Raw genomic sequence first — 16,590 nt, forward strand, 5'->3', positions numbered from 1 at the left:
TGTCTCTCTATCTGTCTCAAGTTTGGGAGATTTGGGAGAACTCACACCAGGGTCTGCCACTACCACTGCCGCCAAACACAGTCGACCCTTCTGAACTTTAGGTAACCCCACAAAAGTCATTCCCTCTACAATTAGGGTGTTTGGTTAAGTCATTCCAATGTGTATGAAATAACTATTAATTATTGCATTTGTTTGTTTTATTCAGAACACATATGCATTTGATTGTTTACGTATGATGCATCCATAATATGAATCATTGCATTCCAATTAATCCTCTTCATAAATGACATTTTTCTTTTCTTTTTTTCTTCAATCTTCATTCTGTTGGGAGAATATCTTCAAACAATTTGCACAAAAACGATTCACGTTCAAGAAGTTCACAATTCAACAGAAGTTTGTCAGTACCTAGTCTTTGATTTTCCTTATAAAAGTTTCTCTCCTTTGTCCATTTTGGGCCATTCACCATGGTATGGTATTGAATAGAAAAGTATCATAATCAGAAAATTTGTTCTAAAACAAGCTAAAAATTGTTCCAAGAGTAAATAAAAGGGAGCCATATGATTGTGAGGCTTGCATCTTGCGGTCTCGGCTTTCTGCCAAATCTCAAGCGAGGCTGGGGGCTAGAGTATTTATTTATATATTTTGTAAAAACTGTAGAATTCTTTTTTATTTCCTATGAAGAATTAATAAGTGCGGCTAGATCTCTCTAATATATTTTCTCTCACTTCCCTATAGAAACCCAAGAGCCCTTCTTTTTAGTGTCCAGGGCGAGGGAGCCTCCTCTTTTCCTCCAACCAATTTTTATGCTTTGTTTGCTTATTTTCTTTTCCATTGAGTTGAAAAATCTACGATCTACCATTTCCCAATCACCAAATGACTCCAAGCGGTACACTATATGTAGATCTATGAGATAAGCTAAGAACTATTATCATCCGACCAACGTGTCATGAAGTTCACGTGCCACCGATGCAGTGTGTGAGCTCTACAAGATTTAGCGGTAAGAGTGATTGGAAATCATATGGGGGATGGTTGAGAGAGTTGTTTTTAAAGTTTGCTTTGTTGGAAGATGTTGTCATTAAGAGTTCCAATAAACAAAATGGTCAACACTTATACTCTATAGTTGTAGTGTTACTTTTTACGGCGAGTTGTTTTTAACCGCAAATAGTCATTTGCGACAATTCTTTCATACTAATCCAAGATTAACATCCAACATAATCTTAACATTACATTTGTGAAGTCCATGAAGCTAACTATAAGTACTTTTGATAGTGCTCTAATTTAAAGAAAAATATGGATTCCAAAATTATCATACACAAAGACCAGACCATTTAGATTGTTGTAAAGCAATGATCGAATGTAGATTTTGGGTGAGTTGGAGTTTGCCAATGGAAGTTGGCATGAAATTATCATGAAATTTTCTTTCTTATTATTTAATTGTTGGAATATAACTTAGTAGATCAACAACCTCTTCTTATTGTTGGAATATAGTCACCACTAGTTGTACTCTTTTGGTATTAACTAACTTCTTATTATGATTTATAGCTTAACATTAATATGTTTAAGCTTGACTTTATTAATTCTTCGCATATGTTAGGCTTATTGTTTTCTTCAAGTTGAGCTTTGATACTTGGACAAGAAATAGTTTATTGTTTTCTTGAGCTTTTATGAATTGATAGAAAATAAATCCTAAAATTAGCTCGAAAAGTAATATCTATCGTTCAAGCATCTTGTCTAATTGGTCACTAATTGACTACTGAAGTTACGATTCCAATGATCGAGCTTTCAATTCTCATATATGTTATTTAAACTTCAAGCTTGAGATTGAAGAAAAGAAAAACATATGACATACAAAAATGCAAACATCAAAACACAAAGCTACACAATTCTAAAGCTAGATATCTTACAAGTGTTGATCACAACAAAATAGTAGCAAGTGGAGATGCACAATTCAACAAAGTTAAACCAAGCCTGTCGCCAGTGCGGATTTATGTAGAGAATGGCAACAATTCCAAGCAGCATTATCGTGTAAGACACTACAAAGCTAACGTAGAAAACTCCCAAGTCCATAAAACCACAAGCTTCATCTCCCTCATCATCAGTTGGAATGTTAGATGATGTTCGAATTTTAGTGCAAGCCTTATGTAGTGGAGGTCCACACAGGAGAGGATTTCCCTCGTAACTGCTTTCATCAAAGGTACCAAATTGATCTTTTCTTTCTGGTGTTGATCCCCATAAGTTATTGTGTGCCACATTGAATACCTCCAAAGAGTTCAATTCTATCAATTGAGGGGGAATAGAACCATCCAAGTTATTATGGGATAGATCCAAGCTCTCAATTTGCTGAAGATTCGAGAATTGGCTAGGGATTGATCCGGTTAGATTGTTGAATGACAAGTTCAATGCATGGATGCTACTCAAGTCTCCAAGATCGGCTGGAATTTCTCCTTGTAATTTGTTGCATGAGAGGTCAATCCCAGACATGTAGTTGAGGATGTCACCTTTGTAGGAGAGAATTGTATTCTTTGTTGTGAACTCCACTTCTTGTAATAGATCCACCACTGGTATTAGATCAGACATAAAGTACATGTTCATTCTGGAATGGAAGATTTTTGACAATATGTCAGAAAGTATGACATAGCTACCAATAAAGATCCAGCCTTGTATAATAGATTTTGTGTAGGTCGGATCGAAAGTAATGTTACTCAAGTAATGTGGTATTTGACCAAAAAAACTATTGTGGGAAAGATCCAACAAGCTTAGTTTTTCTAAAAGGCATATTTGAAATGGAATTTTCCCTTGCAAATAATTTGCTTTCAAGAGGAGAATGTTCAAACTTGAAAGGTTGCCGATCCAATCTGGAATGTTGCCAGTAAGGTAGTTATCTCTAAGATTTAGAGTGACTAATTTAGAGCAACCCTTGAATGCACTGGTAATGGGACCGGTTAGCCTATTTTTATTCAAATGAACATGTTTGATCTTGGACCAGTTGAAGCAAGAGGGCATAGAGCCATTCAGATTGTTATGGGAAAGATCAAGAAATAAAAGTTTTTCCAAGTTACATAACTCAACTGGAATGGGACCTTCAAGCTGATTTTTTGTGAGAGCAATACCCCTCAATGACGTCATGTCTCTCATCCATCTTGGAAGCATCCCTAACAAATTGTTATTACTGAAATCAATTGCATACAAGGTCGTTAGATTAGATATGCTATGTGAGATCTCTCCGGTAAAGCGGTTGTTGTCCAAATGCAAAGTTAGTAGGGTTGTTAGATTCAAATTGGCAGGAAATAATTGGCCACTCAAATGATTTTTGGACAATATAAGGTGGTGTAAGGAGGAGCAACCCATTGTCAAATTTTCTGATATTATTCTCGAAAAAGTATTGCTTGACATGTCTAAATATCTTAAGAAGGCCAGATTACCAAAAGAAAAAGGAATAGTGCCATTAAAGTTAATTTTAGAAATATTTAAATGATCTAGATTTGGAAAAACTAAACCAAAGTTAGTTGGAATTGGACCTTGTATATTATTAAATGAAATATCTAAAATCAAAAGGTTGGGAATAGAATGATTGGGCAGCTGCAAAGTTCCTGTCAATGAGTTATTTTGCAAACTAAGAGCCGCCAACCTTGTATGGTTTTCTAGCAACCATGTGGGGAACTGTCCTGAAAAATTATTGTGAGGGAGATGTAATATTTGCAAGTCAAACTGGTAATGAAGGAATCTAGTAATTATTCTACTAGACTTGGTAGATAAGCAACTTGAACAACTGAAACCCTTTAATTGGAAGCCAAGATTCTGTCTTTGAGATAGAGTTTCAACAACCAATTTGTTGCCATCACTAAATATGACCTCAAGCTTTGAGAGATTAAGAAATGAGGAGAATGTGATTGGGTTGAAGTAGTTATCTGATAAATGAAGGTACTCAAGTGACTTCAAACTAGGTAGAGGGGAGAGATCAATGCTTCCATTAAAGCGATTGAAAGCAATATCAAATATTTGAAGTTTTGTCATGTTTGCCAAACATGAGGGTAGTATGCCTTCAAACATATTATAGCTGAGAACTAACTCTTGTAGATTCGCAAGCTCACACCAGCCTGCAAAATGAAATGTGTAAAGATTAAGTTCTACTATTAAGAGATTGTTGCTAAGCAATATTTTGTGAAAACAAGATTTTTTACCTTGAACGATGGGCAAGCTTCCATTGAGTCCACAACCTTGCATTGACAATACATTAAGGGAAGTCATAACTCCAACTTTATGGAGGAAGCTTTTGTCAATGTTGGTATCATCCAAATACAACTCCTGTAGGTTCTTTAGTCTCCTCAACTCTAAAATGAAAAGGAGTGTTTTGAAAGTGAGAAATGATTTATACACTTGTAAGGTGTGCAAGTCACACACACTACTTAATAATGCATCGGGTCTTCTTAATAATTAGACTTAACAATATTTTTATAAGTATGTATCCAACATTACTCTTTATATGATATAGAGTGAAAGTATTGAATTTAAATGTTAACCTTAACTCCGCACTCTTATGGTTCAAGTATTAAGAATATAAATAAATAATTAATTCACAAATCATCTCAAATCATCTCATTTATACAAAAATTAGTCGCATATTAGTGTGATAAAGTTTTAAAATATTGGTGTGTAGGGACTTTTCTTAAAGGAAAACATTGACCCCAAGTCTTCAGCCTATCACGTAGTCCATCAGTCAAGTCTTCTAAAGTTTGATAATACCCGGTAAACCTGCTTTGAGCAATTAGAGGGGCAATAATGCATCGGGTCTTCTTTAGGCTCAACGACATCTTTAGCATTAAAATAAAGCAAAGTTGTTCTGAAAAAGTTTATATAAACACCTCAACATTAATGAGGAGACCTTGACCGATGACTTAATTACAAATTAAGACCAAAGACTACAAAATTTATATGCATTATATATTAAATTATTTCATGGAAAAATGATAAATTTGGGAAGACCTTGACTGATGAGTACTCAATTATAGGTTGTAGACTGATGAGTTTTCAATATGAGTATTCAATTGTCTTCACCTTTCTTGATTCACATTACAGAGATTTTCAAAATAGAATTCAATTAAAGTTTTAGAATTTTAGATGACTGATTATTGAAATATTTCTTCAATAAAAAATATTGATTTAATTAAATAAGACAAGATGAAAAATATGATTACCTTAACCATGAAATTTTTTAGTATTTTTTAATAAATAAACTTTTGAACCGTTATTTTTTAGTAATTATAACTCTATCATTTTTTTAATTAAAATAAAGAATAATATAGACATCATTTCGCCTTGCATAAGCCGTTTAGAAAGCATGGCACATCACACGATGCAAGAGCCTGCAATTAAAAAGGTAATACACATTACAATATGTTTGTATGGTTAAGAAAATTATGATAAATGTTTCAGAAACTTTTTTTACGGTCATAACTTTGAGAAGAGTTTGACCGATGACTTAATAATTAATAGGCCAAAGACTTTCATGCCAATTCGAGCGGATAGAGTCTAGAGCGATAAGCCCGGCTCATTGGAAAAAGTGAGACCCATATAAAAATGATAAACTTGGGAAGACCTTGGGAACTGATGAGTACTCAAAGTTATGAGGTTCTATCCAATTTTTCAATCTTCCTACTTTTCAATTGTCTTCACCTTCTTGATTTTTGATACGTAACGTAGCATTGCATTGTTTTGTAATTTCGTACTTATTTCATGTAAAAAATATTTAAAAGTACTAAGAAAATGATGTAAAAAAAATTTAAAAATGTCTTTTTTTATTTTTTGTTTCACATCATTTTTTAACACTTTTAAATATTTTTAAAAAATAAAAAAAAATACAATATTATTAAACAACATTTTCTTAATAACTATATAAAAAAAACTAAAAAAAAATAAATAAATAAATTTGGAGCGGGATGTTCCGATGGGGAATCCCTAGCATTGCCCTATTTTTGATAGTTAGCTAGGAATCAACTTGGAATTAAAAGAAAAAGATGAATATTGTAGATAAATTTTTAAAATAGAATTAAATTAAAGTTTTAGAATTTTAAATTACTGATCATTCAAATACCTCTTCAATAAAGAATATTGATTTAATTAAATAAGACAAGATGCATTATCGCAAAACATGATCACCTTAACCTTGAAATTTGTTAATATTAAAACAGATCATCTGTTTTCATCCAAGGATAGCGCCTGCCTCTTTCTTTTTTCTATAATTTCCTAGCAGCCTCCTCAAGGCTTACAGGACTCCAAGTCGTTAGCTTTTGGTTGAGAAGGAATAACATGAGTGACTCCAAGTCGCCTATCACGTACAGAGTCATCACTCAAAGTCGTCTAAAGTTGGATAATACACGTTAAACGTGTTGTACGGGCACTAGGGGAATTAAAAATGCATCGTGTCTTCTTTATGGTAAGATATATAAAAATTAGTCTACTTGCATACTTTAAGTCTTTATTTAAAATATTTGTGTGTAGATACACTCTACTTGCATACTTTAAGTCTTTATTTAAAATATAGATCAACACCAGCATCATTAGCTAGACACTCTGGTAAGATTAATTGTGGAAACGCGCTTACCTATTCACATTAGCACCATTGACGTGGTCCTTTTCGTCCCAGACTTTTCAGTACTAAAATTTAGGCCATTTTGGCAACAATTCTCAAAGTACTCTCATTTTTTTAAAACATTTCTCAATTTTTTTTTCTTAACTCCATTATCAAATATTACTCAAATACTAAAAAAATAAAAATTATTTCAAATTTTTATTTAATTATTACTTAATCATTACTCAAATACAAAATTACTGGCAACTTTTACAAATTCTAAAATAAAAAATAATATACAAACAACTTTTTAATTTTATCAGTCTACTTTTGCAAATTTCAGTACAATATTTATTTTAAATTATATTTTTTATTCAATTTATTCTTTGTGCTTTTCCAAAACTTAATCTGAAAAAAATTTCCAAACCTGTCAAATATTCTAAATATTTTTAGCATCCAAACAACTTTTCAATACTTTTCATAAGTTGCACTTGTAAAAATGAAGTTTGCCACTGTAAATTTTAGAATTGGCAGTACATGACATGATTCGTGAGTTTAATACGAATACAAAATAAAATAAGCAAATTTAGATTTGATATAAATAAATTTGGTTCAATACATCAATAGACAAGTTAAGATTAATTATTGATTGCTATACATTTTACACAGCCACGCATAGTAAATTATTGATTGAAATCTTTCTTCAGTAAAGCTTTTTTTTAATTTAATTTATAGCTTTCACAAAATTAATAAATAAAAACAAATTATATGAAGTACGAAGAGCAAAATTATTTTGTTTTATGAGTTTTTCTTCATTTTACAAAAATAAACAAGGTGATAGCTTTTAATTGGTGTTGGGTTTTAACTAATCCGCTTTAGTTAAGTGCACCAGTCACATGCTAGCTTATGAATTTATATATGGCACTATATATTTTCACCAGTAATATGGTAATTAGTATTGTTTTCTCCCTATTTTAATTAGACATCGAGCCAAGTTGTCAAATTTTTTTTGAAATGCATATCAGTACTCGTTAGCTTTTGGTTGAGAAGGAATAACATGGACTCCAAGTGGCCTATCACAGAGTCATCAGTCAAAGTCGTTTAAAGTTGGGTAATACACGTTACAATATATTAGCATGGTTAAGAAAATTATGATAAATGTTTCAGAATATTTTTTTTAATTATTTTTTTATTTTATTAAATAAGAAAGTGTGTACTGAATGTCTCTGCCTTCGTGCAAAACACTTTAACCTTGAGAAGACATTGACCCATGACTTCGCAATTAATAGGCCAAAGACTTTTTAGCCAATTAAAGCGAATTAGATCATTTCCAATGGCACGCAAACATACCAATTAAACAAGCAGTTATGGTGAGAAGTAATTCTAAGCTATAAACATACGTTAAAATTTATATACATTATTACATTATTTCATGCAAAAATCATAACCTTGCAAAGACCTTGACTGATGACTCCATTATTATATTATTTCATGCAAAGATCAAGACTTTTAACGTGACCAAACCAATTTTCCTATCAAGTTCGTCATGAATCTCGCCTAAACTTTTTAAATCTCGAATTCTCATTTTAAATTAATAGATGATTTTTAATATGAGACAAGTATTTATAATATTCCACGTATTCTTGAAAGTCCAAAATATTTAAAATGTGATCATTTCAGTGTTATTGAATGAAAGCTAATTTTTAAGTAAGTCTCTTTAATTTTTTGGAACTCCAAAAATAATATAATTTTGCAAATTCACTGTATTTAAATGATTTTATTTCCTTAAAAATATTTATTAAATTCATCATTTGAATTTATGTTAAAAATACTATTTGTTTAAATGAATTTATTTATCTCATAATCATTTTATTTTATGAAGAAAAAATATTATTTTTGATATTACAAAAACAAAGTTGTAGTCTATTTTCCTTTCATTTCTATTTTCTCTAATTCCTTCTCTCTTATTTCTTTATGTTCAATTCAGCCTTTAGATCAAAACAAGCCCGTACATCTTGTGAAGCCTAGCCAGCAACAAGGCCCAAAACCTTAGGAGAATAACTCAACCTTTAAAAATAGCTCAGCCCACCCAAAAGGGAAGACTCAAAATTAAGTTGTTTTGAGACAAACTCTAACTCTTCTCACCTCTCTCTTTCCTCTTTTCTTTCCCTTGCCCTCTACCTGTGCCTTTTTCTCCCTCCGTGACCCCTGCACTCCCTCTTCATTCCTTCTCTCGCTTCGGCCAGCTCGCTCTACCATCACGGACGCAACCTTAGACTTCCACCACCACATTTCTCTCTCTCTTCCTCCCTAAGCCTCTCTTCCCCTCCGTATCTCACTCTCTTTATTTCTCTCTATCTTTGTCACGAAGCATTGGAAGCTGAAAAAGGTTTTGTCGAAGAGTGAGATGTCCAGTTTGATAGACTTTAGTATTCATGAGGGCTTACGTCTTATGGGTTAAAGTTGTTACCAGGCCCCCAATTCGGTGGAAGAATCAACAAATGGACTGCAAGTTATTGAGTTAAGCTTAATTAGTGTGCCAGATAGACCCAAAAGAATATTTTGTCAGTTTGTTACAAGTTGTTACCACTTATCCGTCTATATTTTCTAAAATGGGGATGAAATGAACATTACAAATTGAATGCATTAAAGTGAGCTTGGAGGATCGTATCACCATCCTAGAGAGAGAAGTTCCCACCACTCTCTAAAAGAAAACTCAGAGCCACCACAAGAGGGACGTGGGAGCCTCGACTCCCTCCTCCCTTCCTACCTCCCTCCCTCCCTCCCTCCTCTTTATGTTTTACTGTTTTTAGTTAGCTTGTTTGCTTTGTCTGGTGTTTGGAATAAGATTGCTCGGTGATGGACTACTGTGAAGGCGTGATGCCGTGGCTCATGCGCCTAGCCCAAGATCTCAGTGGTTCATCTCTCTCTCCCTCTTTCTAGTCGAAAACAGAGTTGAAGTGTAGCTAGGGCCATGCACAAGAAGTGTTCGGAGAAAGAACGGGATGGCCTTTGGTTTCTTGGGGGAAGTGGCGATACGGAATAACATGGAGGCTCCTGCGTATGAGCATAACCGTTGTTTCAGAAAGGGGATGATGTTTCTCAGTTGGTGGGGAGGTTGCTCTTGGTTGGTTGGGTGCAACTTGGACTGGCGGCTTTTGGGTTTGGTTCATGCAAATGCTCTGTTTTTAGAACATAAAACAGAGGAATAAATCCTCTTACAGACGTGATAAGTCTGCCCAGTAGACGGTAACTCCACGATGGACGTTACCAAAAGGTAACGATGGCCTCTAGAGTGATGGTATGCTGTGCAGGTAAGGGGGCAAGTACATTGTTCCTGGGCGAGGGGCGATTTTTGGTGTAGGATGAGATGGGTCCTCGGCGCGAGGGGGAAAATGTGAGCTGGAGATGTGAGGAAACGTGGACCCACGAATGTGCAGAAGCTGGTGCTCGTGCCGAAACACAGCCCTAGTGGACTTTTTGCAGAAGCCGGTGCTCCTGCGCTGGTGGACTCACTGAGGAAAGGGAGGCGGCGGCATAAAGATTATGATGAAACCCTAAGAGCCCTCACTTGCAATCAGATTTGGTCCACGTGTTTTTTTGTTTAATGGGCCCATGTGTTTAGACTGGGCCCATATGTTTTGATTTAGACTGGGCCATGTGTTTTGTATTTTTTAGGTACTTTGTTTTTACTTCATTTTATAAATAAAAAGAAATAGGCTATTGGACTTGATGTTCATAATAGTAGAGTCTCACTTCTCCTTTGGAGGAAGGTGAGTGATTGTCTCACTCCTCCATTGGAGGAAGGTGTGTGATTGGAGGAAGGTGGGTGATTGTACTTCTCCTTCTTGGGAGGATGGAGCATGTTAGTACCTCTCTTTTTTTGGAAGAGAGGTCGTTCAGTTCTGTTTTTAACATAGCGCTTTCTCTATTGACTGTTGTCAGGAGAGAGTTTATAGAAGTTAAGTCAATATTCGTCATAAAGAAATTTATGGGCAGGGGAGCTCCTAATAGATGAGTAGTTTGGCTAGTAATCTGGGTTTTTCCCTGTATTGATTAGTCACAGTTATAACCTCGGTTTCATTGAATGAAATGAAGTCTATTTAAAAAAATAATAATAATAACCCTTCCCCTATGCGTGTTACATTCTCTCTCCGTAGCCACCAACACCTGACCGGTGCAAAACTGCAAGTGCACAGTATCGTAGTTTTATAGTAAAGTAATAAGAAGAGTATCGTCCTCAGGGATTGGTACCTTACTCTTGCCAAATACCAAAATTATGCTAATCTCAATTTTATCTAGAGGAATCGCTAAGGTTTTTGTAGTAGCAAATAAAACTAGATCAACTCAAGAGAAGTAAGCAAAGAAAGTAAAACTGATGTTTGAAGATCAAATTCAATAGGGAAGAAAACTTCTAGGAAATCGATTTCACCATAATTCTTCACTATGCTTTTCTCATCCAGCTAATTTAACTTAAACCTCTTTTGTCTATTAGCAAATCTCTAATTCATCCAAAAGCCTCTTTCGATAATCAATTGGAAGTGATTCTAGTTTATCAATTCACACAAGAGTATGCAAATTAAATAATCAAGAACGCAATAAGACCAATGATTTAATTACTACACAGGTTCATACAAGTCTTTCGAGCTCTATACTTACCTATGCTGAAATATCCAAGATCTACCCTATGATTCCCTCTTTCGATAGCAAATCACAAGATTAATAATCATCTAATCAATGGCCAGTTAATTAGAAGCATTAAACTCAGAATAAATCAGATAAACAAAGAGAGAATTTGCATTAAATTAGCATGAACAAACAAGCATAGTTCGGAATTAGGTTACATCGTTTTCCTAGAAAGAAGAAAATTTAGCTCATGCTAGAATTGGAATTCAACATAAACGAATTCACCATAATTGTTCTGAGAAGATGGGAAGAAGAAAATAAACACTGAAAAATCCTCCTTGCAGCCTCAACTGGTCGTCAAAAGCTCAAGGGAACGATTCAACGCCTTTCTCCCGTCCGTGCTCGTGTATGAATCCAACGTACGTGCAATAAATTGGAATTCCGTCTCCAAAACAGATGAATTGAATCCCTCTAACTGTGTTTTTCTCTCCCAAGAAGTGTTCTCCAGTCAAAACTCGCGGCTCTAGAGTGAAGAATGGCCTTTTATATGGTCCCACGTCGGAAAACCTAAAATCTGTCAAAATACGATGTTCGCTCGAGCGGGGTGTCGAGCGCGCGTCGAGCGTTCGACTCTGCCTGATTTCGCTCGAGCGTCCTATCGAGCGCACATCGAGCGTTCGACTCTGCCTGATTTCGCTCGAGCGGCCAATGTCTCCGCTCGAGCGATCTTCGTTTTTCAGCAACCTGCTCGAGCTCCCTGTCGAGCGGCAGTCGAGCGTTTGAATCTGCCTGAATTCGCTCGAGCGGCCAAAAGCCTCCGCTCGAGCGAACTTGTAAAATCTGCAATACGAAATTTTGCAAGCCATCAAATACCCCCAAACTTACAACTTTGTTTGTCCTCAAACAAAAAGAAAAATAAATGATAGTTTAGGCAATATCAACTCGACCCCAAAGAGAAGTATCATCACTCACCAAGCTTTTATGAATTTAGATTTCATCTCTAGTATCTTACTCTTTTAACATCAAAGATAGCAAGAAAATCAATCAAAAATTTTGCAATTTGTCAAGCAAGAGTTAGGTGTTTACTTCAACCTAAAGCTAAGACCTTGAGTGTGTGTGTGATATAGTCAATTTAACCTCAAACCACCTGCAAACTCAGATAAAAGTAGAACAACCAAAATCAGAAGAATTCTCTTAAAACTTAACCCCATAAGTCCAATTTTCAGAAATCCTCTCCACTAATGTAGTCAACACCAAAATCAAAGATCAAAAGGTCTTTATTAAGGTTGTAATGATAGGCCACAGGGTGAGGGTTAAGAAAGAACTGGATATGGGAAATTAAATCAAACTGGGAAAATACTTAGTGAAAAGAACATTAAAAGAGAAACTCACATGATTCAAATCATAGCTCTTTCTTGGCAATATGCTCATACTTGTGGCATTAAAATTGCTGTAATCACTGATGTAATACCAACACTTCCCTTAACAAAATTTGAGGTAATTCACATTCCGCTTGGCGACTTCTTTTTCTTTTCTTTTCTTTTTCTTTTTCCTCTTCTTGTCTTTTTTCTTCTTTTTATTTCTTTTTTTCTTTTTTTTTTTTTTTTTCTTTTCAATCACTTCCTTTCTTCTTCTTCTTTTTCTTTGATCAAATAGAGCAAACATAATACGTTTCATCATGAAACCAATTTTCTCTTTTAAATGTAACTCTCCACCAAAGTATTTTCTCAAACTATCAACGGTAGATTCATTGTTTTTCAGGCTTAGAGCGGGTATGGTTTATGTAGTTTAAAGAATCAATAAAGGCTCATGAAGGCTCAAGGGGGTTGACTATGAAAACACACCATGTAATGATGGCATGACATTTAGGACGGCTGGGAAAGCTTTTTGGTTATGCCAAAGAAATGCCTAGATCATTTCTCTAATATTTGGTCTCGACTAGGATTTCGCCTCAAGGACCCATCAACGGATTCTAGAGTAAAGCAAAATCGAACCTCCCTCTTTCAATTAATTCAACTTCTTCTCTTCATAAGCAAAATGGAATAAGAGAAAAACGACTATGTGCTCAATTGTGTTCAAGGTCAAAGATTTAAACCAAAGTACCCACAAAACTTCACTTGACATAAAAGAAATTTTTGAAAATTTTTCTCAAAACCATCTTCAATCACAAATTTCAGAGTCATAGAGAATTCAATCTTACTCCAATGCATGCTTGGTAAGAGACTCAAACAACCTATCAACAACCCAAGACTTAGAAAACAAGAGGATCAAATGATTATAGGAGTTTACACCCCCAAACTTAAACTAAGCAATGTCCTCATTGTGATGCAAAAGTAAAAAGGATTGAAGAAATAAAGGAACTTCCCTGGTTTCATGGTGAACCTTCCGAGGTTTAAAAATTTTCCAGCTCTTTATTCTTGCTAAATACCTGCATCAAAAATTAATTTATTAAAACTTAAATAAATAAAGATAATAAAATAAATGAAAGAAAGAAAGATAGATCTATGGGTTGCCTCCCATAAGCGCTTGTTTTAAAGTCTACAGCCAGACTTTTCAATGATCATCAATTAGGATCTCCAAGAGGAATAAATGCATAGTTCCTCTCCATTTGCTCTCCATAGTAGTGCTTCAATCTCTGACCATTAACTCTGAAAATGTTCCCAGTCTTGTCCTTCAAATCTACTGCTCCAAAAGAGGAAACTTCATGAATTGTATAAGGACCCGTCCATCTTGATTTCAACTTTCCTGGAAAGAGTTTGAGTCGTGAATTGAAGAGTAAAACTTGTTGTCCTGGAGCAAACTCTCGCCTAAGAATCTGTTTATCATGCCACTTCTTCGTCCTTTCTTTATAGATCTTGGCATTTTCATATGCATCATTCCGAAACTCTTCCATCTCATTCAATTGAAGAAGTCGCTTTTCACCTGCTGCCTTCAAATCAAAGTTAAACTTTTTCACAGCCCAATAAGCTCTATGCTCCAACTCTACAGGAAGATGACATGCCTTTCCAAACACTAATCGGTATGGAGACATCCCGATAGGTGTTTTAAAGGCTGTACGGTATGCCCACAAAGCATCATCAAGCTTCTTCGCCCAATCCTTTCTATTGATTTTGACCGTCTTCTCAAGGATGTTCTTGATCTCTCTATTTGAAATTTCAGCTTGACCATTAGTTTGAGGATGGTAAGCAAGTGCTATCTTGTGCTTCACACCATATTTAGACAGAAGATTCTCAAATAACTTGTTGCAAAAGTGAGTCCCTTCATCACTAATGATAGCTTGTGGAGTGCCAAATCTTGTGAATATGTTCTTGTGCAGAAATTTGAGCACTACCTTTGCATCATTTGTTGTTGTAGCAATTGCTTCCACCCATTTTGACACATAGTCAACTGCTAGCAAGATATATGCAAAACCAAAAGAAGGAGGAAAGGGCCCCATAAAATCTATTCCCCAAACATCAAACAACTCAACTTCTAAGATACCTTTCAATGGTAACTCATGACGCCTTGAAATATTTCCCATACGTTGGCACCGGTCACAAGTTTTCACCAAAGTGTAACTATCACGAAAAATGGAAGGCCAAAAGAACCCACTTTGAAGTACTTTAGCTGCTGTACGGGTGGCTTCAAAGTGTCCTCCATATGATGAGGAATGACAATGATGGAGGATGTCTTGCATCTCTTCTTCCGGCACACATCTTCTCATGATTTGATCGGTGCATCTTTTGAACAACAAAGGCTCATCCCAAAGATAGTGATTCACATCATGCAAAAATTTCTTACGTTGATGGTAAGTAAGATCAGGTGGTAAAACCTTACAAGCTAGATAATTAACAATATCAGCATACCACAGAAGCTTGATCTCACATGCAAACAACTGCTCATCAGGGAATGCCTCTTGGACCACTGAATCTAGTCTTTCTTCCTCTTGCTCTAACCGAGAGAGATGGTCAGCCACTAAATTTTCACTTCCCTTCTTGTCGCGAATTTCCAAATCAAATTCTTGAAGAAGGAGGATCCAACGAATTAGCCTAGGCTTAGCATCCTTCTTGCCAAACAAATAGCGAAGTGCTGCATGATCAGTGAACACTATCACCTTTGTCCCAATGAGGTAGGACCGAAATTTGTCACAAGCAAACACCACAGCAAGCATCTCCTTCTCAGTTGTTGTATAATTTAACTGAGCTTCATTCAATGTCCGGCTTGCATAATAGATGGCTCTAAACAGCTTGTCTCGCCTTTGCCCCAACACTGCTCCAATTGCAAAGTCACTTGCATCGCACATAATTTCAAAAGGTTGACTCCAATCAGGCACAATCACAATTGGTGCTGAAATTAGCTTCTCCTTGAGTGCATTAAAGGCCTGCAAACAAACAACATCAAAGTCAAATGCAGAATTTTTCTCAAGAAGATTACATAAAGGTTTAGTGAGTTTAGAGAAATCCTTAATAAATCTTCTATAAAATCCCGCATGTCCCAGAAAACTTCTGATTCCCTTCACATTCTTTGGAGGTGGAAGTTTCTCTATAGTTGCAATTTTGGCTCGATCCACCTCAATTCCTTTGGATGACACTCTATGGCCCAGCACGATCCCTTCTTGAACCATGAAATGACACTTCTCCCAGTTCAGGACCAGATTCTTATCTTCACATCTCTGCAAAACAAGAGCTAAGTTATGCAAACAATGATCAAAAGATGTACCAAAAACTGAAAAGTCATCCATAAATACTTCCATTATATCTTCCATCATGTCAGAAAAGATAGCCATCATGCAACGTTGAAATGTCGCAGGGGCGTTGCACAATCCAAAGGGCATCCTCCTAAAAGCAAACGTCCCATAGGGGCATGTGAATGTAGTCTTCTCCTGATCTTCAGGAGCTATAGCAATCTGATTATACCCCGAATAACCATCCAAAAAACAATAGTAGGAGTACCCAGCCAATCGATCCAACATCTGATCAATGAATGGAAGTGGAAAATGATCCTTCCTTGTTGCTTTATTCAACTTGCGGTAATCCATGCATACACGCCATCCCGTGACCGTTCTTGTAGGAATGAACTCATTATTGTCATTTTTCACTACCGTCATTCCACCCTTCTTTGGTACAACTTGCACTGGACTTACCCATGAACTATCTGAAATAGCATATATAATTCCAGCATTAAGGAGCTTCAAAATTTCAGCTCTCACTACTTCCTTCATTGCTGGATTTAATCTTCTTTGGTGCTCAATTGTTGGCTTGTAAAGCTCCTCCATTAAAATCTTGTGCATGCAAATGGAGGGACTTATTCCTTTTATGTCAGAAATAGTCCATCCCAAGGCTGTTCTATGTTCCCTCAATACACGCAGCAACTTTTCCTCTTCTTCGGGTGTGAGTGATGTAGCAACAATCACTGGA

At 35.6% G+C, this 16,590-nt stretch overlaps 1 protein-coding gene across 1 annotated transcript in view; it reads right to left on the reverse strand.

The window, feature by feature from the left end:
* LOC122295985 (receptor-like protein 15) overlaps positions 1-16,590 on the reverse strand; it is a 72,471-nt gene that overhangs the window by 12,485 nt on the left and 43,396 nt on the right. The window contains exons 3-4 of the mRNA XM_043105288.1: positions 4,182-4,331; positions 1,900-4,097 (exon numbers count right to left, since the gene is read on the reverse strand). Of these exons, the coding sequence (XP_042961222.1) occupies positions 1,900-4,097; positions 4,182-4,331 (2,348 nt within the window). The remainder of the gene's footprint in view (positions 1-1,899; positions 4,098-4,181; positions 4,332-16,590) is intronic.

Source organism: Carya illinoinensis, chromosome 15 (assembly GCF_018687715.1).
Source record: "Carya illinoinensis cultivar Pawnee chromosome 15, C.illinoinensisPawnee_v1, whole genome shotgun sequence".
Lineage (NCBI taxonomy): Eukaryota > Viridiplantae > Streptophyta > Magnoliopsida > Fagales > Juglandaceae > Carya > Carya illinoinensis.